General features: G+C 36.8%; 1 protein-coding gene across 1 annotated transcript in view; it reads left to right on the top strand.

Moving 5' to 3' along the window:
• Nucleotides 1-23,494, top strand: part of PAXBP1 (PAX3 and PAX7 binding protein 1) — a 29,581-nt gene extending 6,087 nt beyond the window's left edge. The window contains 15 exon segments of the mRNA XM_068418316.1: nucleotides 72-293; nucleotides 921-1,024; nucleotides 1,879-2,099; nucleotides 3,074-3,263; nucleotides 8,459-8,582; nucleotides 10,899-10,998; nucleotides 11,459-11,574; nucleotides 13,893-14,092; nucleotides 15,988-16,132; nucleotides 16,282-16,403; nucleotides 17,164-17,240; nucleotides 17,505-17,571; nucleotides 19,168-19,314; nucleotides 19,738-19,892; nucleotides 22,061-23,494. Coding sequence (XP_068274417.1) covers nucleotides 72-293; nucleotides 921-1,024; nucleotides 1,879-2,099; nucleotides 3,074-3,263; nucleotides 8,459-8,582; nucleotides 10,899-10,998; nucleotides 11,459-11,574; nucleotides 13,893-14,092; nucleotides 15,988-16,132; nucleotides 16,282-16,403; nucleotides 17,164-17,240; nucleotides 17,505-17,571; nucleotides 19,168-19,314; nucleotides 19,738-19,892; nucleotides 22,061-22,178 — 2,108 coding nt within the window. The 3' untranslated portion in view covers nucleotides 22,179-23,494.

The raw sequence follows: 23,494 nt of genomic DNA, 5'->3' as shown, positions 1-23,494 counted from the left end.
ATGAGTAATAAGAAGCTGTAATGCCTGTTTTGTTGCAGTGGTTGTTTAACGGTGCAAACATCTGTCTCTAGGAGAAATTCCAGATGCTGCTTTCATTCATGCCGCTAGGAAAAAGCGTCAAATGGCTCGTGAACTTGGAGACTTTACCCCCGTTGACAGTGAACCAGGTAAAGGCCGCCTTGTTCGAGAAGATGAAAATGATGCCAGTGATGATGAAGATGATGACGAGAAGAGGAGGATAGTTTTTACAGTGAAGGAAAAATCCCAAAGGCAAAAGATTGCTGAGGAAATAGGTAAAACCTTTTTAGAAGGACAGCTGATAAACATTCACACTGTTTTCACTGCAAGTGCTCTCATTCAACATTTTTAAACAACACATTTCTCAAACAGGCACGAATCTGGAGTTGTATTTCATTTCTAAGAAAGTACTGCATAATGGAATCTGTGTGTAAAATTTTGAGCACAAACTGTGTTCCTGTGCTTAGAAGGAACTAAGTTAGAACTCTACTGAATCTGGTAGAAACTTGCACTAAAGATCAATTAGTGTTGTTCCTGTACTTTGTTTTTTAGGAAGTATGTAGTTGTGAAAACTAAAACATTAGTTCTTTGGTATAGCATTCTTGATGACAAGCAGGTAAAATAACATTTTGGAAAAGGAGAATTAGTAAGATACAGAGGATTGTAACATTAAAGGGTCTTACCAGCAGTTAATTGCAAATTTACCCATTGGATTTTTTTAGGTAGAACCTCTGTGCTAATAGTTCACAGGCTAGCATCCTTAATTCCTCGTGAAGAGGAAAGGAGGATGCACTGAGATGCTCCTACCGAAGCATGGTCTCTTAGGTTTTTGAGCTCATGGCCCTTACTATGAATACATTATCTTTTCCTTTTTGTTACCTGTGTGTTTTGCTCGTATTAAGGTATTGAGGGAAGCGATGATGAAGCACTGGTGGCAGGGGAGCAAGACGAAGAACTCAGTAGATGGGAGCAAGAACAGATACGGAAAGGAATCAACATACCTCAGGCATGTATTTAGTTGTAAACTCTTTTTGATTTGTTTCTGCATGTATTGGCTAAACCCGTTACAAACTTGAGCAGTTTACAGAAGGCTGTTTCATCTGGGAAGTTCAGTGTGTAACTTTTGATATCCTTTAAAGAGAAATGAGAGGTCAGATTTTAAGTATCCAGTGGCATCCGTTTCATTAGTTTCTCTGCTCTGGGTAAATACTGATTGTTTGTGGTGCTGTTAACCAGCATTTATTTGCAGCCTAAAACAGAGCTAGAATAATGCCACTTTGAAGAGACCTCTGTTCTTGTTTATCATTGGGTTTGTACAGTCTGTATAAACAGTGTGTGTTTCTTTGTTGTTTCTGTATCTTGTGTTGCAGCACAGAGTTGGAATTTGTAGCAGGTTGTACCATATGTGGTCTGTGCATTCATAGTGAAGTTGCCTTTCAGTTGAAAAGGATAGGATTTTTTTAAAAAACACTTCAGCAAAATCACAACCAACACACTGACTCTAAGAACCTATGTCATTCTGTTAAATAGTCTTAGTAAAATATAGTATAGTCCCAAACACTTGGTTATTGTAGGAGTTATAGGCTGGTTAAAATCATCATTTAATAGCTTGTTATAACTATAAATATTTAGAATGATCATGACACTAAGAGTTTGTCCAGTTAAGAAGGTACTTCTGAGGGAATTTGTTTCTTCCATCTTAGGTGTTGGAAGTTCTACACTTAAATCCACTTGATAATTACATTTTGTAAATGTACCTGCCTTCATTTTTCACTTTATAACATTTGAGATGTGAAAGAAAATAAGTTTCTCCTTTCTTTAAAGTCTAATATAGTACAATTTCATATCCTCTGCCATTAGGTTCAACCAAATCAACCTGCTGAAGTGAATAATCTGTACTACCAGAATACTTACCAGACATTGTCTTATGGTTCATCATATGGCATTCCATACACGTATGCTGCGTATGGATCATCGGAAACCAAGTCTCAAAAAACAGATAATACAGTTCCTTTCAAAACTCCCAGTAATGAGATGACTCCTGTTACTATTGATTTGGTAAAGAAACAGCTTAAAGACAGGTAGGACAGACTGTCTTTTTAGACCTAAAGACCTGTCCCCTAGCTTTCTGTTCCTCAGGCGTCTTTTAGTCTTGGTGAGCAAACACAGAGTTTCATCGCTGGAAAAGTACTGACTGGCACATCCATTAAAAAAAATAAAAAGGCAAACAAAAAAAGCTCAAAGTGAAGATGACATTGACACTTTGTTCGAAAATCTCCTTGGATTGCTTCTCTGGAAGTGAAGCTTAAAATGTGAGGCCATTGATCTTGTTGAAGACAGGTCTGAGTTGCATCTTCTGGACACTGCACAGTCTTATAGTCAAGAATTGAAAGGCCAGTGAGGTGTTTAGCGTGTCAAGTTGTATTCTTTTAAACTGCGAATCAGATTTGTCCCCTTCATCAGATAAAGAATTTAAATTTTAGTGTATACAGGGGTTTTTTTGTTTAAACACTGTAATCTGCTTGTCAGGTATGCAAAAGGTCCTACTGAATGAACAACCCAGTTGCAGTGAGAAATCATTTGTAATTAACAACTTGCACTTTACGTGTCTTCAAAATTGGTTTGTATGCCCCTTGTAATGTTACAGCCTTTGACAGTGAATTAAGTTAGTGGAGGAATAAGACTGTTTTGGATAAGCTATAGTTCTTACCATCCCGCCCTGCCTCCCACCACCCCCCCCCCCCCCAAAAAAAAAAGCGCCTTTCCTTCCAGTTTTACTTTAGGGCCAGCCTCGCACTATTCTAAGTGCTATCAACTCCTGTAAAAATTTGTGGGAGTGGGCAGTGCAATGCACTCAGCATAGTCTAGCATTTAAACCATTAGCCTTGCTGTTTATGTAGAGAGGGGAGAAAGTGACAAATGAAAGTTAGAGGATATGCCTTTGCAGCATTTCCCATATATAGGCTTGGTACTTGCACTGTCTGTTAAATATCTCAACGGTCTGAAATATATAGACTTTTGGATGTAAATTTGCTATTTATCCGTTGCCCTTCAGGTTGGACTCTATGAAAGAATTGCACAAAGCTAATCGGCAGCAATATGAGAAACATCAGCAAAGCCAAGAGGACTCTACCAAGGCAATTGAAAGATTAGAAGGGTCTTCTGGGGGTATTGGTGAACAGTATAAGTTTTTGCAAGAAATGCGAGGGTATGTCCAAGACTTGCTTGAGTGTTTCAGTGAAAAGGTAAGGATGCAAAAACATTCATCTTTTTTCAAAAAAAAAAAAAAAAATAGGGACTCTTAGCACATGCCAAACACACCACACCTCCCTCTGTTTTCGAAAAAAGTCCCCTGAGAACATATTCTCCTAAAGGTTTGGTTATTTGAGGGTTGAAAAGATAACCAACTTAGTGTGATGAAAAGTTATCAGAAACCTCTCTTTCAAAGTGTAAGAGATCGCTGACTTTAGATGGCCTAAAAACACATTACATATCTTTAGGATTTTGGTAGATACTCTGGCATTTCAACTTTACTCAGATGCTGCTTTATACTTGTGTTGGATATCAGGTTAACAAAAATAAGGGTTGAATTACAACATTGCTAGTTTCTGGAATGCTTTATGAACATAGTAACAGACTTGTATTTTGTGTGTTATTATAAGCTTCATTCTGCGAGGCAGTTTCACGTACTTGGTATTGCTCTAGTCTCTGAAGGAGAAAAGTTTTAAAACTAGTGTAGCTGTCTGAAGACACCCAAACTTAAGAATATACTTCTTTAATGTAGTTTGATACTTTTGTATATGACTCACTTGAAAACTTAGTCTTTCTTTCTTATGTTATTATGCTTTACTTACTTTGCTGTAAATATAACAGAAGCTCCTGAATATATATGTATTTATTTTTATATATATTGCACACAGGAGCTGTAAAATTCAGTTAGCAGTACATAGGCTATTTCTTCATTGTCTTTTGACTTGAATACAATAGTATAGTATCTTCTTAATACATTAGCTGTCAGAATTACGTGAGTAGTTGAAGCTACTGCTTACCTAGCTTGTTAGGTGTGGGAGCGGAATATAAAAGCGTTCTGGTAGCTAATCGGTTAGACATTAATTGTGCAGCATTAGTGCTATTGGGAGAGTCCCATCTTTGGTCCTGTCATTTGAAGAACAGCTATGTTGTGAACAAACCCAGGAAGTGTGGACCAGTTAATTCACCCAGCTAATTGATTAGTTACAATAGATACTGTTCACTGAAGATAGTGTTCCTGAGTCTGTATTGGCATTAGCCGTTGAGGAGTAGTAAAAGTTCTTTCCTTTGCAGCTCTTGTCAGTGCTGGTTGCCCAGATGCCTAAATTCCTACTTAAAGATAACTTTTTATATTCTTACTCTGCGATAAATTTGTGTATCAGAAGACAAGTTAAATACCTATATTTCTATTCAGCATTTGCTTTCTAAAGATCTCTTGTTAAATTTCTTTTGTGGTAACTATAAGCCATGTCTGGAGGTTCTCTTTGAAAGCACATGCTGTCTTGTTCAAATATTTTCTTTAAACAAATTCTTTTAGAATACACCATTCTGAGTATAAACCAAGCCTTTTAGTCTCCCGAATTTTGTATAAACCAGGAAAAATTACTGTTAAGTAGTAGTGTAACAATTTCAGTTCAATTTATAGGAAGGTTATTGACTTATCTAGCTAGACTAGTAAATAAATCAACTCCAGCCATTATACAGCAAATTAGCTGCTGAAGTTGCTTTCTTACAATATAACTTTGCTTTCCTGGTAGTTGGTTTTTTTAAGGATTCTACACCTGGACACCTTCCTCCCCCTTCCCTCCCTCCCCACACCCCACCTGCCGTGCCAGTTCATTGAACTTTTAAGATGTCATTTTTATCATCTCATGCTTCTTAGGGACATTCACAGAGTTCTGCTGTTTTCAGTTGGAGGCTGCTGCAGTACCTGTATGTACAATGAGTCGCAAAATTAGGAGGCGACATGGTCAGTTTAGCAGGAGCATTTCATTTATTATGATGTCCTATATACTCCTCAGTTCTTTGGCCAAATCATCTGTTTTGGAATTCAGTGCTTTCAGCATGACAGAAGTACTATCATAGGATCATAGAACGTCCTGAGTTGGAAGGGACCCACAAGGATCATCAAGTCCAACTCCTGTACCAGCCTAGGACAACCCCAGAATTCACACCATGTGTCTGAGGGCATTGTCCAAATGCTTCTTGAAAGCTGTCAGGCTTGGTGCCATGACTGCTCCCCTGGGGAGCCTATTCCAGTGCTCCACCACCCTCTGGGTGAAGAACTTTTTCCTAATATCCAACCTAAACCTCCCCTGGCATATCTTCCTGCCATTCCCTCGAGTTCTGTCACTGGTCGCCAGGGTGAAGAGGTCAGCGCCTACTCCTCCACTTCCCCTTGTGAGGAAGTTGTAGACCGCAATGAGGTCTCCCCTCAGTCTTCTCCAGGCTGAACAGACCTAGTGACTTCAGCCGCTCCTCATACAGCTTCCCCTCTAAACCCTTCACTATCTTTGTGGCTCTCCTCTGGACACTGTCTAGTGTGGGAGGGGGACAAAATAAAGGAATAAAATCAGTATCAATTTTTATTTAAATGAAATAATGAAATGCAGCAGGACAATAAATTCCTCTTATCTTTTGAGTGTAAAGATAAATTGCCTCCAGCTTTTTTGTCAACTTGTGGCCCTGACTACTTCATATGTAAAGTGTGTGTGTGTTTATAATATATAATGCACATAGTTATGATTATAATAGACATAAGCATATAAAATGTGTATCCATATATGTAATAACAATATTGTGTGTGTATATATGTGTGTGTGTATATACATACATACATATATGAACACATCCTAAATATGTACAAAGCTAGGTCCCTCCCCGTCCTTTCAAATATGATGCTTTGGTGCTTTCTTTTTATTTTATGAGGACTAGCAATGGTTATTAGCCCAATTCACATTGGTACTGATCTAAATGAGAAAGTGGTTTGCTGAAGAAGCACTAATGTGTTCACAATGTACTTGTCCGCTCTGAAAGAGTCCATTCCCCTAGAGTTTTCATGTATGTCTATTGACTTAGTTTCGGAGAACAAAAAACATAATCATAAATTAGACTTTTTTTCTCCCTACCATCTTATTTCTGCGCCTGTTCACCATGCTCAACCCTTCGCAACCCCCAACCAAGCAAAACCATTTTTTTTGTATTCTGTTTTGAAGAGATTCTGAATGTTAGAAACACTTTGCTCATTGGTAAGGTGCAGTGGAGAGTATAATGAGGCAACTATTAAGCAAATTTTAGAAATAAGCAATAGAAATGTCAAATCCTCTATGATTTTTTTTTTTCCCCATAAATATTAAAACCAATGGAGTGGAAGATGCTAGCATGACTTCCTTCACAAGTAATTACGGTCAAAATTATGCCTTCTGAGAAGGCTAGAAAGTGGTAACGGTGTCTTTACATTTTGAATGTAGGAATATGCAAGGGATACAGAAATATTAAATTGTTCCAAGCGTATCTTTGACAGCACAATTAGATAAACTGTTATTTTACCTGCAAAAGCAAATTATCAAAACATACCATGTGTGTCAGGGAGAGGGACTGTAAGTTAAAATTATCCTTGTCATTTAAATGTTCAGAGAGCTTTCCACTTTTCCTCTTACACTGTTTACAGTGAAAGTGAAGAAAAAAATCCCGAAACAGTGAATTTAAGGTATTGACTAAACAAAACACAATGAATGAGGGCTGTAACTCTATAGTAGTCAGTGAAATTGTCAGTCACTCATCAACCTCAATATTGATTATAGAAGAATAACAGCTTTTAAATCTCTTGTTTTAAATGGGGTATATTTTGAGTGAATTCATATATCTGAATATGTAGCTGTTTTTTTTAATCCTGAGGCAATTATAGAAAGAACCTCTAGGTATGCTTTGAAAAATTTTCATATAACTTTTCAATTTTAGAATTTCCTTTACGTGCTTAACAGAATCAGCTATATTTTTCTATGGTAAACTGCAGTAAAACTAGTATTTTTTTTTTAATTATTATTTCTGTTCTCAGAATTGTCCTAAATTCTGAATATACACTTCCAGTGCTAGGATATTCCCTCCTCCTATTTCTCTCTACTCTGTTTTCTCCAAAAGAAAGTTGTACATATTTTGAGTTGGTGCAGAGTTGCTTTCATTTTAATCCCTGTAGCCCAGTTTATACAACAAAGAGCTAATACTTTTCTTTTACTGTCTCCTCTGATGTGTCTATCATTTTCAGATAGCTGAAATGGCCCTGTAGCTATAATCTTATGTTTTACTGGATAGGTTCTTTAATAGCTGCTGAGTCACATTCTAAATTACATCAGGAAACAATTTCTGATTTTATCTTTTGTTTTGAAAAACTTAATCCTGGATGGTAGGCAGCAATGAAATGTTTGAGCTAAAAGGCTGGAAGACTGTGGACTAAGCGTATGTCTTGGAGGTAAGGAGGATGTGGCTTAAGCATTCCTACCAAAAGGACTTGCCTCTCCAAGAGATTGTGAAAAGTTCTGTTTTGCATTTGAATATTTATAATAATCTAATTTTAACTTGTCCCAGGAAATGAGTTTTTGCAAAAGTGAGCAGTGAATCTGCTATTTAATATCAGGAAATTCATAGTTGGTATAATGTCATCTATTTTTGTTATAGTTGCTACCAAAGTTTAGTCCACTTAAAAAAAAAAAAACAAAACTGTGGCAAGTCTGATCCAACTTAGGTCTGTGTCATTCAAAGGTTATACTTAATGCAGAACTCACACGAATGTACAATTTTAATTTTAATGATAGGCTAGAGTAACATTTTACTTATTTGAATTACCTATTGGCATAACATGCTTGCGCAGTGTTTTACTGCATTTCAGTAATAATATTTCAGCACATGCTAATAAGAGTTATAGCAAAACAATACCTGCTGGCTTCAGGAGGTTAGATTCATGCTTTGTTTTTTCACTGTATACAGTCAGGTTATTTTTCTCATTAAAGTGTAGAATACTACTACATTCTTGTTTAAAGATAGAGAGGAAACAATGAGGTCTGAGAATTGTAAGCACTGTAACACAATATGTAAAGCACTTGGTAGAGAAAACAAGTACTTGAAATAACATTTCACACACTCTAAAATGGTTGTCTTACTGTGTAGACTCATTCAATCAACAGAAGTTACTTTCAGAATGCTATTGCTACGGTTGAAAGCTGTCAGCATTGTTAAATGCATGCATTTTCTTCACGTTGAGATATTTACTGGTCCAAGTGATACAAATGGGTAAAAGGAAGCAGTTTGTGCTGCTAGAAGTACAGTGACAGCATTATGCTTCGGAATAGTATGGTACCCCAGAAACTAAGCACCTGAAGAATTTGATATTACGTAGTGTGTTGTATTTTTACAGGTGCCTCTGATTAACGAACTTGAATCCGCAATGCACCAGCTGTACAAACAGCGAGCTTCCCGCCTTGTCCAAAGACGACAAGATGATATTAAAGATGAATCTTCGGAGTTTTCAAGCCATTCAAGTCAGTCCATCTTGAAGGTTTTTATTATTCATTAAACAACCTTGTTTACTTAGCATGGCTTAATTTTAAATGTGAATGTTTAAAGTATGACTGTCTTAAAGTTTATCCTTACTCTTGAGATAGGTAGAAGCAAGTTTAGATAAAAGTTCTCTAATCTGTTTTGTTTTAAACTCAAAGTCACTCTAGCTCTGACTTCATCTCTCCTTTCTGTTGCTCTTAACTGTATTTTCTCTTTCCTAGCACTGAAAATGTATGCATGGTGGCAGTGGTGGTAGTGGTAGCATGTGACTCCTGATTCTCCTCTTATGTCAGGACTTTTTTTTTTTTTAAATCTCCTTGAATCTATAAATTTCCTGTAACATCTCAGTTAACTTTGTACAAAGCCATGAAGCACTGGGCTAGAGTTGACTTCTCTCTAACGCTATATTTTGTAGGCAGCATAAGTACTTCATTTCAGACACTTAACTGGTAAAGCTAAAGAACTGGAAGAGACTGATGCCATGTTAAAAATCAGATTAATAAAGTGACCCTATATGAAATACAGCTTAAATTAGCCAGTTAAAATACCTACTTACTGTGAGTGTGTGGTTGGGGGATTCTCATTGAGGAGTTCTCTTGCGGTGATTAGTCTTCACTATGTAAAACTGTACAAAAGTATAAATTTTAACTTGGATAGAAATATACATTTCTTGGAGGAGGTTTTATTCAGCATGTTAAATGATGGGTGAAATACAATATTAATAGTCAATGTCTTTCTGCTTTGGAGAGCTTCCCATTTTTAAAAATGGCTTTCTTGTCTGTCCTGTTGCTGACCTAAAATCCTATAATAAAAGCCATTTCCTATTCTGTCACAGTGTGTCCAGAGATGAAATTTTGTTAATACCGTTAGATAGAACTTACTGAGGGTGATAAAGCATTAGGGCATCAGAGCTGGTCATCCCTTTACACAGTGGTTAGCATACATATTCCCTCTAGGACTTTATTTGGAGCCCCAGGCATCACATGTAGGCCTTGCACTTTTACCATGAAAATGTTGTTGTGGGAACTAGAAATCTCATGTACTAGAAACATATTTCCTAAAAGAAGCTTAGAATGGATTATTTTAGACTAGAATTTAATGGTGGGGTTTGACTTATTAAATACTACTATTTAATAGTCAAAGATGGGTTTTGAAGAGAGATCTTACTTAGTATCTGTGATTCTTGAGAATGAATTTCACTGTGGCTAGAAATAGTTCAGTTCTGTCCCTCAAATTATCACAGAAACTAGGAATTGATGCCAGCCTTTGATTTGATGTGTGCTGCAGCCATAAACGATCTGCTTTTCTTCATACCGTGTCAGGACACTAAAGAGCTAGAAGTGAATTTAAGTTTGTCTGAAAACTTTTGCTTTACTTCTGTGTAAAGACAAGTAGCTCAGCTTTGAATAACATTTTTAAAAATTGGACAAATGATGGCTTCATCTGTATGTTAAGGCTCTTAGTAGTTCTGGTACAGAATTGGAATTCTGGCATAGGTCATAATAATATTTTTAATGATGGATTTGTAAATAGATTTAGTTAGAACATGTAAATTTACTCCTGAAATTTGGGTAGGCTTTTGTTTAAATTTTGATGTTTATATTTTAGTGTGTGGACTTGAGCACTGGCTATCATTCAATCCACTTTTAAAGATTTACCTGAAAAGGATGAACTGGAAACACTCTTGGGTCTGCCTGTTGGTTGCTGATCAGATTCACTGGTTAGCTGTGCTGTTTTCTATAGTCAGGAATATCTGTAATGAATTGCAGCTTAAAAAGAGGAGGGAATATGATTTGTTTTCCTGTAGATTTGGGTGTGTTTTAAACTTTAGGCAATCTAAAGCGTATAAACTTAGAAAACACCATGGCTAGAACTCTGAAATACCATATATTCCTGCTCTGGTCACTCTTCTCTGTCTTTCTTTTTGTTCATTTTCTTTTCAAAAGATACATGGTGAACTTGTTTATTAAGGAGCACTTTTTATCTTGGAACATTCAATTTAAGCAATTTCTATTAAAACTGTTGACTTTTATATAGTCGGGCACTGTTGTGAGAGGGACAAGAGTGAAGTATGCTGAAAACTATTTAACATTTAAGTGGAGATTTTTCCAAACTCCACTGCTTCCTCTTTTAGCCTCGACACTTGTGAATTCAGGCTTCTGGGTACATCTTTTTGAAAACTTTCTACTTCAAATTACACTTAATTTAAATAGGTAAAAGGCTCTTGTGAAACTGCCTACAACACATTTATATAGTTGTAGATAAGCATTTTAATTTTCGTCAATGTAATTTTATAGATAAAGCACTGATGGCACCAAATCTTGAATCTTTTGGACGAGACAGAGTGATCTATCAAGAGCAAGTAAAGCGTCGGACTGCAGAAAGAGAGGCTAGAAGGTAGAGTTCTGAGATTTCTTGTCCATTAGGAGTTTTTGCCTGCTTGCAGAATACAATTGTCCTGTGTGACATACTAATGTAAGCAGCAATTATTTGCTCCTTTCCTGTAATGGGAAGTAAACACTTAAGCTGGTGTGCTGGGCAGTGGTGTTCTTGTATATCCCAGCTTATTGTGCAAGTGTACAAAACAAGGCATCATTACATGATACTGGTTTAAAATCACTGAAGAAAGCATAGTAAACACATTCCGTATCTATATGGTCTCTGCTGGTTTCTCTTCCTTCTGCTGTTTGAGGCAGCAACATAGTGGAATGTTTGAGGTGGTGACATAGTGAAAAGTTTTTTTCAACCTAGATTCATTGCATTAAAAGTTATGACAAGGGATTGGGGGGGAAATCCTCCCATTGTCTGCGGGGTGGGGTAGAATTAATAGCTGGTTTATACTGCTGATCCTTTTCAGAGCTCGTCGTAGACAAGCAAGAGAGCAAACTGGGAAGATGGCAGATCACCTTGAAGGCCTTTCCAGTGATGATGAGGAAACTTCAACAGATATTACAAACTTCAACATGGAGCGAGGTTAGAAAAGCTAGTGAAGCTTTATGTAACAAAATACAGAAGATTTGGCAGGAAAAAAAAATTGATCCAAATGCAGCCTTGTCTGTATATTTCACTGTATTTTGGAGAAAGTTTAGGAACTGTTCCTTGCTGGATCATCAATGTGACCAAAACAGTCTCTTTCACCAACCTGTTGTGCAGCTTGCAGCTAACTAAATAGCCCATCTATAATGAGATTCTTTTTATTTAATTCAAACATTCTTTTGCTGGCAAGCAGTAAGCTTTTGTACCTTCAGTGGATACTCAGTCTTCCTTCAAATTTGTAACTTTGTTCATCATTCTTCAAATATCTGTTTGTTTTACATATGAAATTCTGAAAACCTCGGTGCTTTAGAAACCTTTTTTTTGCTTGATAGGAAGTATTTTCTGGACTTTTGCGTAAGCATCTAGAAATGCAATGAAAAAAGTTTGTAGACCCTTGTTACAGCCTGGCAAACTTTGCAGATGACAGAAAACAATGTTGAATGTAAGCATTGCAGACAGATCTTGTGGTACTGACTTGATTTGAACTTCATCTGTAGTTTTATGATGGTTTGCTTAAAGTAACCATTATTATGCAATTATGCATAACCCTAATTATGCAATAAATGGAGTTTGTAAGTTAAGCTAATGTCTCTAAAGAACTGAGAGAACCACAAGAAACCTGAGACTCGGGGAAATAAGGATCGTTTGATGGAACAGTCATCTTTTACAGAAGCAGTTAAAAGGCAAACAGTTCCAGTGAAACCAGTAGTGAAGAGAGTAGAACATCACTGTAGTAATCCTGTTAGCTTCTCATTTTGAACCTGAGTACAATTGTCATTCTCTCTGATTAAACAGAATTTAATCAGATTAGAAGAAATATGGAGAAGGAGAGCAGCAAGGATCACATATATAGAATTGCTTATGTTGTATGTGAGGAGGGATTAAACAGTTTTAGACTCTTCAGCTAGGAGAATGATGTTGACTTTTCACAGTATGAGAGCTAGGCGGCATGAAATGAAGTGATAGGATAGGTTTAAAGTAAACAAGTCACTTCCCACAGAGAGTGTAATAAAAATGCCAGTCATTGCTGTAGGTAGTTGTGGAGACCCAAGGTATGAACAGATTGAAAAAGCAATTAGATGAACTGTCCAGCAGCTGGATCCTTCAGAAGTGCAAACAATTCCACACCTTTAGTTGCTGGCTGGTTTACCAAAATTGTGGATACAGGGAGAGCTCTTTGATAAACAAATCAACTGTTTGGGGTTGTTAGGTGCTATAATTAACTTTGCTGAGTTAAAGAATCTAGATTAAAAATTCAGTGTGGCTGAATTGCTCTTTGTAACTTGGTACTTTATCGTGTACAAAAGCTTTTTGTAGGAGTTTTGTCAGTTTCTGAGTAAGCATCTAAAGCTTCTTTTATCATTTGTAGCTCTCATGTTAGTCCAGAATCAGCAGTGAGCTATATGGAACAGAGGAATAAACTTTGAACCTGCCAACTTTATTTGTAGCATCTTTTCTTAATCCCAGTGTGAAAAGTGTGTTTATTTGACATAATCTCATGTACCCTCAGCCCTGTCTCTACCTGCTGTGTGTACTAGTTATGTTAGTTGTGTACAGGTTACTACTGTAACTGAACATTTAAAACTGTGGCTGCAGTAAAAATGACTGATTAAAATGAAAGTAACCCTGGGAAGTAGAAAATATGAAGGGAAAAACAATATGTAGAGAAAAAGTTTTGCACTGCATGGAATACTGGTACAGTAAATGCAAAAAAATGTAAGGAAGGTGCTAAGGGATTGTAATGATTGCCTGGTGCTAACAGCCATGTTATGTTCAGCAGTTTAGCATGGTGTCTGCCAGGACTTGCTCTGTCTGAAGTGCCAGTCCAGGTGGCTTATCTGAATGCCCTCCTGTACTTGCACTGGGATGAGCAAAGTTGTAGAATAATTTGCGTTGGAAGGGACATGGAGATCAGCTGTGCCAAACTCCCATGCAGAGCAAGGCCAGCTTTGAAGTTAGATCCACACTGAATACAGCCCAATATATCACCAGTCCGTTGTCTGGTAACTGAAAATCATTGTATGAAATATTTAAAGCAAGATCTGTGATAAAACAGTGTATTGGAGAGTACTTAACATGCAATGTTTTTATTGCTTTGTATATTTGAGGCAGAAGTGACAGAACTTTTAAAGGTGATGGGTTTTTTTGTTTTGTTTATAGGAGTTAGCTTATGCCAGCGAGCATCAAAGTCTGTCTTGAAAGAGGTATTACAGGGAATAGGTGTTTAACTTCCTGCTCTTTTTCTCCCTCACCAGATCGTATATTGAAAGAATCCAGCAAAGTTTTCGAAGATGTTTTGGAAAGCTTTTACTCAATTGATTGTATTAAGTCACAGTTTGAAGGTTGGCGCTCAAAGTACTTTGCTTCTTATAAGGATGCTTATATTGGCCTCTGTTTGCCAAAGCTGTTTAACCCTTTAATCAGACTTCAGCTGCTTATCTGGACTCCTTTGGAGGTAAGGTCCTCTGCAAGCAACTTCTGCGTAATCTTCTATATAGCAGACACTTCTGCAGAGCAAAGTAAATCGCACCTTTGATGTGTGCTTCTTGTAAATGTGTGTTCTAGGCATGAAGTTTAAAATGGGCACCTCTCTTGTGGTGAAGCTTTTCTGGGGAGGTTCTGGACTGTTGTCTTCTGTGTTCCCAGCAGGCCAGAGTTCAGTTCAGCACATGCCAGTACCTTCTCAGTGAGTGGTGTAGACCAAAAAGCCAAACAGCTTCTTAAATAATATATTTAGGTTTTAAAGTACTTAAGAGAAAATTGTGATTCTAGAGATGATGTTTCTTCAGAAGTGGAACTAAGCAGCCTGTTTTTATGTTGACTTACAACCTACTTCTCTACATTATACATCTTTCTTTCTCTCACTTATATCTTCATACCCTGTAGAACTCTAGCTGGCAATTTCCAAGTCTCCTCATAGTACTCATTGCCTAGTTATTAGGTAGGGAACATGGGAAAAGCAGGACAGCATTGTTGCAGCTGAGTATCCCTGGCATATGTTCATTATCCAGCCTGCATACGTGTGCTGACATGAGTAGCCATCAGGACAAACAGTTCCGGTAGCTTTTGACTCCCACTCTGTTCTTTCTACCAGTGAAAGTTCTTGTAAGGTATTTCTGCTGCAGTCAGGTGCTTATTTTCACAGTGATGGTAGGAACTTACTTTTTTCTGCTATGTTGGCTTTTACTGGGGAATGGGAGTCGGTCAAGGCATAGAGTGAGTGCAATTGCATAAGCTTGGGGTTTTTTTAGGAAACTAGGCTATTAAGGCAGATTGTCTTCTTCCCTTTCAAAACTTAGCTCACCTAAAGCACCGTCTGCAGATGTGTCAGCCTATCTCACAAATGACTGAATCTCTCCTTTTTTCAGAAGTGTTTTTTTTTTTCTTAATTACTAAGAGAATATTTGTAGAAGGGGATCTTCTGACGCTTCTGCTCTGATTGCAGAGGAAGAGAAGCATGAGTCTTCTTCAGAGAGTATTCAGAGTATTTAATTCGAATAAACAAGGGAAAAATCTATGAAAGAAGTCCTCGTTAAATTTAAAACTTTGTGTACATTCTCCCTTCCCCTATGCTATTTCTATGTGAGTTTCCAGGCTGACAAAACAAAGCTCAAGTTAGTTGGAGACATGGTACAGAATTCTCAAATCTAATTGTTTTCATTACTCGCTTTTACCCTAATCTGTGGGCTTTATTTGGCTCAGGTGTAATTAGAAATTTAAATCTGTAGGGCAACAGCTGCCAAAAAAAGCAGTCTGTCTTCCACCATTTTCACTTTCATTAGACCTAGTGATTGTGTGGTTGTAGAGTGAATTGGTTCATTTGGCCAGTTTATGGAAAATTGACCTTGCTCGCCATCCTCTCTCAGGTTTTGGTTGGGTTGGGTTGTCCATGTACACTAATCTGACTTATGATGGCACAATCAGCAGTGTCCAGGCAGAGAGGCAGAACGTTTTCTTCACTTCTCAGGAATCAGGCTTGCCTGTATTTCTGAAGGAAGTAGTATCACTGCTTCAGAAGTAGGGGAGCAAAAGCATGTTAAGTAATTTGCCCATCTTTGTGCCAGATTAAGAGACTGGTCTTGAGGCACTGTATCTTTTTTTAAATTATTTCCAGTGCAGATGAGTACCTGACATGTAGACAAAAAGGACTAGATTTTTCAAGTTGCTGTTGTGCTCAATTGCTGCTTACCCTGCCTGCTTAGCACACTTGGTAGACTGTTTTAAAGTAGTTTTGTCCGGTTTTGTGAGTTTATCATACTTGCATATATAATACTTGGTTTTTCTTTTTTTTTTAATGTGTTGACTTCAAATCTCTGTTTAGGAATCTAACCTCAATTCTTTTTTTATTAGGGCAAGTGTCGAGATTTTGAGACTATGTTGTGGTTTGAATCATTGCTGTTTTATGGCTGTGAAGAACAGGAGCAAGTGAAAGATGATGCTGATATTTCACTATTGCCTACCATTGTAGAGAGAGTTGTTCTTCCTAAATTAACAGGTATAGTCTTAAAGAGAAAATGGGGGAAAAGGGGAAGCTGATGGTTGTTTGTGCTTTCAGATTTTACTGTTTTGTAAATTATTGCCTGACTGTCTTAGTACCTGTATTTGAGTATTTGCAAAGTGGAGTAATTCTTCAATCTCTTACAGTGATTTCTGAAAATATATGGGATCCTTTTTCTACAACACAAACATCTAGAATGGTAGCAATTGTACAGAAACTAGTAGATGGATATCCTTCAGTGGTGAATGCAGAAAACAAAAATACGCAAGTAAGTTGTTTTTTCTTAAATATCTTGCATAAATTAAGGAATTTGAATATATTTCTAATACACTATATTGGAGAACACAACAGCATGCTTAGTGAGGAGCGAGAAAGAGAATTTTGAAATTATTTGATGCTCTGCAGCCTAGTTATGGAGAGTCAAGTACAATGATAAATTAGGAGGAGGAACTCAGCGAAGTCTCCCCAAAATAAATGCTAGAGATTAAAAAGAGATACCAAGCATACTAAGACATGTTGGTCTGCAGTTTTGCTTTAAGGGTCAACTGCAAATAGGCAGGCTTTTCTTTTTTAGATCTTTGTAACTTTTTCAAATGTACTGCCTTGAAATTTGATTGGTTTACTTATCTTCTATGACTACAAGAACCGATGTCATGAGTTCAGGTGCCGTAGCTAATGCAATGTACGCATTGCCTTTAGAATAATGGGAGATAGGCCAAAGTGCACGTGTATGGAGAAGTTAGCGAAGATTAAAAATAGCAAAAGCCCTGACTTCACAGAAGCTAATTGTGTAGCCAGGCTTACCATAAAGTAATTCCATTGCCTTCAGTTTTTACTGAAAGCGTCAAATTTCAGCTCTGTTAATTATTATAGGCTTCTGTAAGACTTTATTTATGTGTGTGCTTAAGTATGTGTACCTTTTACTATTACGGTTACAAATGTTCCTTGTTGCTTTGAAAATCAGTTTCTGAGTGGTTAACTACTAAGCAGGGCTTTGGACACTTTTTTTAAAAAAATATCTGTTTCAGATGCTTTTAAAGGCATTGTTGCTAAGGATGAGGAGAACACTAGATGATGATGTATTCATGCCCTTATACCCAAAAAAGTAAGTTTGCTTTCAACTATGGTGTTAGAACTTTATTAGCAAGTTGGTGTCTTCTGTCTGTAGTTAACAGGAGTTTTTTCCCCGGTATGGTTCACTGGCTGGATACAGGAGATCTTTCGTTACCATACTGTGAGGATTTAGCAAAGACAAGCAAGATGGAAGGGAATATTTATAGAAATAAACTGTGTGTGGGAAGGAGGAAGCCAGCAAACTCCAGGCAGAGGTGGTCTTGGTTGCTCATTAAAGAAATCTCTTACTTTCCAGCATCTTAGAAAACAAGAACTCTGGTCCGTATTTGTTTTTCCAACGTCAATTTTGGTCCTCTGTTAAGGTAAGTCAGTAAATACATCCAGTAAATCTTTGGTGTAAACAGTGTAGCAACAAAATCCCCTTCAAATTTGTGGAAAATGGTAGATGGAAATTGCTTTAACTTTATTTGAAAGAACTCGAAGTTAGGATTCTTAGTCTTTGATAATGCACTGTGCCCTGTTCAAAAGATTGCCAAGTGAAAGCACCATCATTTTAACTTGTACGTTGTGGGTTTTCTTAGCATACTCAACCCAGTTTTTTGAATGACATTGTGGTTTTCAGAATAAAATACACTGCTTTTATTTCACTTATGTGGGAATGAGAGAGATTGCTTTGTTTGTGTTTATATATATATAGTGTGAGAATCTTTGTGAAAGTAACATGGCCCCTTTTGGAAGGCTCACTGCTATTCGTAAAGTATAAAAGCATTTGTAATCTTAGTTTAATTGAAATAATAAAGAGTGTGAAAGAGAGTCTCTGTGTGTGGAATGTGCAATATAGAGTTTGCAAAGGTCTGTAAGAAGCTTTGACTGTTGTAGTTTATTTCCAATAAAAGGCTGTGAAGAAAATTAACCCCCAGCTAAACAGGAAAGTAAAGTGTGAGACCCATGTTGATTGAACTGCTTATCTCCATGATCATGCAAACAGAACTCTTATCTGGAATTTTCTATTTAAATTGCAGCAGTGAGGGAGACTGCATTCTGAATGGGTTTGCAATCACTTCATTTACTTAAAATATTTGGCACTGAATTCTTTCACTTTGAAATAAAAGTCAGCTTCTTAAATGCTGTCTAGAGCAAAAAGTGCACAAAGCTCATTTTTAAAAATGCTGTTGTTGAAAGCAAAACGGATCTCTTGTTTAGGGCTTGTGTCTCTTAAGAGTGAAATTGCCTGCTTCTGGCAATATCTATTGGAGCCTGGGCAGTTTAGAAGTATGCCTGCTGTTACCACTGTTTGATTTTAGGGAAGTATTAAAAATACAGCTCTCTTGCGCTAGCAAGTCAGTTATAGCATCACAGACAAGCCGAAATAGAAGCTGAGAGGCAAGTGCTCGTTTGTTGTTTCCTGGTGATCTACCTCAACAGTAAACTGCTGGCTGCATTCATTTGTATGAGGCTGGCAGTAATTCTCCACAGGCCATACGCCAGTGGGGAATAACAGCTGTAGAGCTGGCTTAGCCAGCACTCCCCCGTGACACTTTCTGTGTCTCTTGTGTCACCGTGCCTTGGAAATAAGGTTATGCTGACAGCATAGCTGGGGATTTCATTGACAAAGGGGGCTGTGAATTTGCCCCCGTATGGCATATGTTAGGCATCACTTGGCTTGACATTGACATAAAATTCTGAGAACAAGATGGCTTAGAACTTTAATTCTTTTTTTCTGATTTCTTGTGCAAAACATGAGCAAAGTTGAGGTGGCGGTGGTTGTTGTATGAGAATTCATAACACTCTAGGCTGGTACTTTATGGATTCTGAATAGTTCTGAAGCTAACAGAAGGCGTATTTCCACTGCTTACCTTGGCCATGCTGTTGCATTTCAAGAGGCTCTAGAATGTTTGATCAACTTCCTGGTTTCAGTAGATTTTTAAATACTTAATTTCCCTATATTGTATTTTCAGTTATTAGGAAACTTTCTGCAGTGGTATGGAATCCTTTCAAACAAAACTCTTCAGGAACTGTCAATAGATGGTCTTCTAAATAGATACATTCTTATGGCTTTTCAAAACTCGGAGTATGGAGAGGACAGCATTAAGAAAGCTCAAAGTGTAAGTAAAATCAAACTATGTTTAAAATCCCTTGTAATTCATAAATTGCATCTGAAGGAAAAATGTAGTTAAAACTTGAGGTTACCTATGAAGTCTTGGCTTTGATATCTCAAAGTTGTACTGTCAATGAAAAACTGGTTTTGTTTTGGTTTTGGTTGGGGTTTTTTTTTTTTTTGTAAAATACACGAACTAAAGAAAGAACCTCCTCTGGCTCATACCTGTAGATAGTTTAGGTACAGTGTAGGTTTCAGTGTTTCACTGCTTGAATTTTGGATTTTTTTTTGGTGGGGGGAGGTTTCTCACTGTTTCACTCAGTTGGGCCTTGTCACTGCAATCTTACCTGGCAGACTTCACAAATCATGTTAGTTAGCTTTTAAAATTTTGTTATGTTGTGTTTAACTTTCTTTTTCCTGTTATGTCTAGGTAATTGCTTGCTTTCCTAAACAGTGGTTTGCAAATCTAAAAGGAGACAAGACTATTTCTCAGCTAGAAAACTTCTGTAGATACCTTGTTCATCTAGCTGATACAATTTATAGAAACAGCATTGGTTGCTCTGATGTAGAGAAAAGAAATGCAAGGTAACTTATTTTGGGTTAATGCAGTTGCAATTTTTGTGCTTTGTGTTACTTTGCTGATGCATGCAAACATAGGTAAATATCTCCATACTGCTGCATGTCTTCTGAAACTTCTTTGAGTTCAAACTTTAAAAATGTTACAGTATTGTAGATGGGGAGATTTTTAAGGTGTCTGAAAACAGCAAATGCTGGAAATCTTTAAACATTTCATAATATCTTTTCCCTACTTCTTAGTGTCACTGATTCTGGCAAATTTAGTAGCTGTTGGTTTTGGACTGTTCCACCTTGTGATCCTGTTGCCGATACCTGCATAATGACTTTTAAATTACAAACTATGCTTTTGTGTACAGTACAAAAGTTCTGATTTATTTACACAACCATCTAGATGAACCTGTTTTCCTCTAGATTGAAGAGTCATTTTACTTCTGTCTGATAACCAGCATAATTAAAAGTTCAGATTAGATGCATAAATGTTACTGCTGGCCAAGTAACCTGAAATGCTATGGGTGTATAGTTTTAACCAATGATAAACTTAAGAACCAAGTTGTTGCACTGGTACACAGGAATATAACAAGACTGGAAGATTTTTTTATTCCTGTGCTGTTACATGAGAAGGAGAGGTTTCAAGGTCAATAGTTCTGTTGTTCCAGCAAACCTGAAACTTGGAAAGATGAACCTCCTTGCTACCTACATTAGTCATTCTGGATGGTTGAACTTGCTTGAGCCATTGTTGAGTTACTCTTCAATTATTGAGGCTCTCTGGGGGATTAGATCCTTCTCCCTTCCTGATCTTCTGCATAGCACTGACACAGAGACAGAAATTTTTCTTAAACCGTAGCAGAAAAATCTTGGTTAAGAGGTTGGGTGGGGTTTTTTTTTCTGGTATCAATTTTTTTTCTCATCACCATGTTGGTTATTAGACACTTTTCTGTCTTTAGAGTCACTTTTGGCTGTGGCATGAATCATCTCGTTTTCAGGGAACACCGAGCTTTGTGCCACACTGGGTTCTGTTCAAACATCTTTTTATCTGCTCTCAGGTTATGCCTCAGAACTTTGCATCCAAAGTATAATAGCAGTGTCACGTATCAATTTAAATTTCCCCATGGTTCAAATTCAAAATAGACTTGTTACTCCTTCCTTTCGAAAACCAAAATGCCTAGCCTAGCAAGAAACTGGAATTGAAATTAAGGAGTTGAGAGAGAATCCAATGGAGATTAAACTTTCTTTTGGTAGCTTGTTTCTAAATTTGAAAGAACTTTCTTTACCAGCTGAAACGATAACTTGGTAAAATTTTGTATTGGAAGAGAAATATCCAATTAATCCTTTTGTTCATAGTGAGTTCTAATTTAATTTCTATCTTCTGTCCTCCTGCTTTTTCCCAGCATTTAACGAATCTGTTGCCATTGCCCCCATTAAGCAGATAAAATAAATTGGCCGCAAAACTATTACTTTTTATAACTGAAGAATGTAATGTCTTTTTATATAAAACCTAGTACAGTTGTTTGAAACAAAAATGCATTAATTTCTGCCGAGAGGGAAGTGTATCTATAGCTATGTCTGGTGCTAGTTTTCCAAGCGTTGGTTGCTTTTTCATAGATCAGCTAGGTTCATTTTTAAGATTAATTTTGAACTTTCAGTATTTTCTGTGAGACTGGTCTAAATTTCATGTCCATCCTCCTAGCAAGATACCAAAATTGTTCTTGACAGACGAAGAAGTACAGTCCTCCTAGCAGTTTGTTCACTCTAAGCTTCCTAGATTGACCTGAATTGTAATGCAGTTTGTTGGTGGCAAGCTTCATACCTTTTTAAGGCATGCGTTAAAGCATACTTGCTGCCTTGATTTTATTTTTTTGGCTTAAACATTAGTTACCAAGAGAGCTGTGACTCATTGCACAGTACCATAAGTAATCCAAGACTCTTTCTTGAGATTATATTGCATCTAGTATTAAACTGTATTGTATGATTAATTCCTATTCCCAAAATAAATTTTTCAATTTCAGTGCAAAGCTGATAACCAACTTATTTTATCAGACTAAGCAAGTGGAGGAGATGATGTGAAGTTACCTGAAACTGATTCGCTGTATGGATTCATAATATAGTCTTCTGTTGAAATATTAATACTTGTACATGATTGTTCCATTCTTGTATTGACTTCTCCTTCCTCTTTATAGGGAGCACATAAAGCAGATCATAAAGCTTCTAGCAAGTATCCGAGCACTGGATCATGCTGTGACAGTTGCAAACGATCATAACGTAAAAGAGTTGAAGATTTTAATAGAAGGAAAATAGACTTTTCCAACAACTCATTTTGAGCTTTAAAACCATTCCTGATGTGTAATTTATGTACATATGTAAAGTTTCTTAAACTGTAAAGTATTTCTTTGTTTTAATACAAAGTGCATTCTTATATACAGCATCCTTAAAAAAAAAAAAAAAGACTTCTTTGAAAACAAAAATGGAATCCCGAGATTGTCATCTTTCCAGAAATCAGATTTTCCTTGAAGCTTCTCAATCTTGTTTACAAAAATACTTCGTACCCATGATTAGTAGTCATCTACTCCTGTTAATTGTTCCATGGTTAACTGGAATGTGTATAATATATTATGTGTAATACAATGTATGCCTATATTTATACCACCATGTTGCTTTCACACTGGATATAGAGATCTTGTACTGTTGGAATAAGCTTTTCATTTGCTAAAAAAAATACTTTGACAATAAAATGATCATCCTATTGGTCAAAAGGGCTGGCAAAACATTCAAATATATGAAAATCATTTGAAGTAAAGAGTAGAGACACTTTCAAATGAAACCTGACCTTTAAAAAGCAGCTGTGCTTCCCTCAAATTGGAATAGCTAAAAAAGTATTTGCATGCAGAATACGGAACTCATAAGACTGTTCTTAGAAACAAAACAGAAAGGAAAACCAAAATCTTCCGAAGCCCCAACCACCTTTCATTTTGTAGGAGTAACAGTTTACCCATGAACTCTGGCCCCTCCTTCCTTGTGCAAGTTGGTTAAATTCACTTCTTTGTGTCTTTTTTTTTTGTTGTTGTTGTAACTTCGTACATGGAACCTGTTTCTTCTGATTGGTATGGCTGAAGATGTCAAGCAAAATGAAGATGGAGAAAATTTTATATCCTGTGATGTCAAGTATTTATATTGTAGTAACTATTCAAATGTTACACTTCCCACTAAATAACATCTAAGAATAGTCTTGCAAAAAAAAGCATTTAATTTACATTTAAATTAAAAAGAAAACACTTTAAAGATGGGTGATCTACATCAGAACACTAGTGACTTAATCTTGGGGTCCAAGGCATGGGAACAGCTGTAACAGCCTTGGATTAAGAGCTATTTCCAGGTGTTCCCTACCTTTTTGGGGAACTGTAGCAATAAATTGGCATACTGAATAACATAAGAAATCATTGTATTTTATGCTCATGTCATGTGGTATGAATGAGTATATTAAAGATGTACAATTTGTAACATGCACACATCATTTGGACACTGAACAATTGTTTTTCTGAACTGTTGGGATTGATGGAGTACATTCAGAAATATCTGCTTTTAAAAATTGTTTCAATAAACTCGTCTGTCAAGGA

This window comes from Nyctibius grandis, chromosome 2 (assembly GCF_013368605.1).
Source record: "Nyctibius grandis isolate bNycGra1 chromosome 2, bNycGra1.pri, whole genome shotgun sequence".
NCBI lineage: Eukaryota > Metazoa > Chordata > Aves > Nyctibiiformes > Nyctibiidae > Nyctibius > Nyctibius grandis.
The sequence above is the reverse complement of the archived record's forward strand: the minus strand, read 5'-3'. Positions and strand labels throughout refer to the sequence as shown.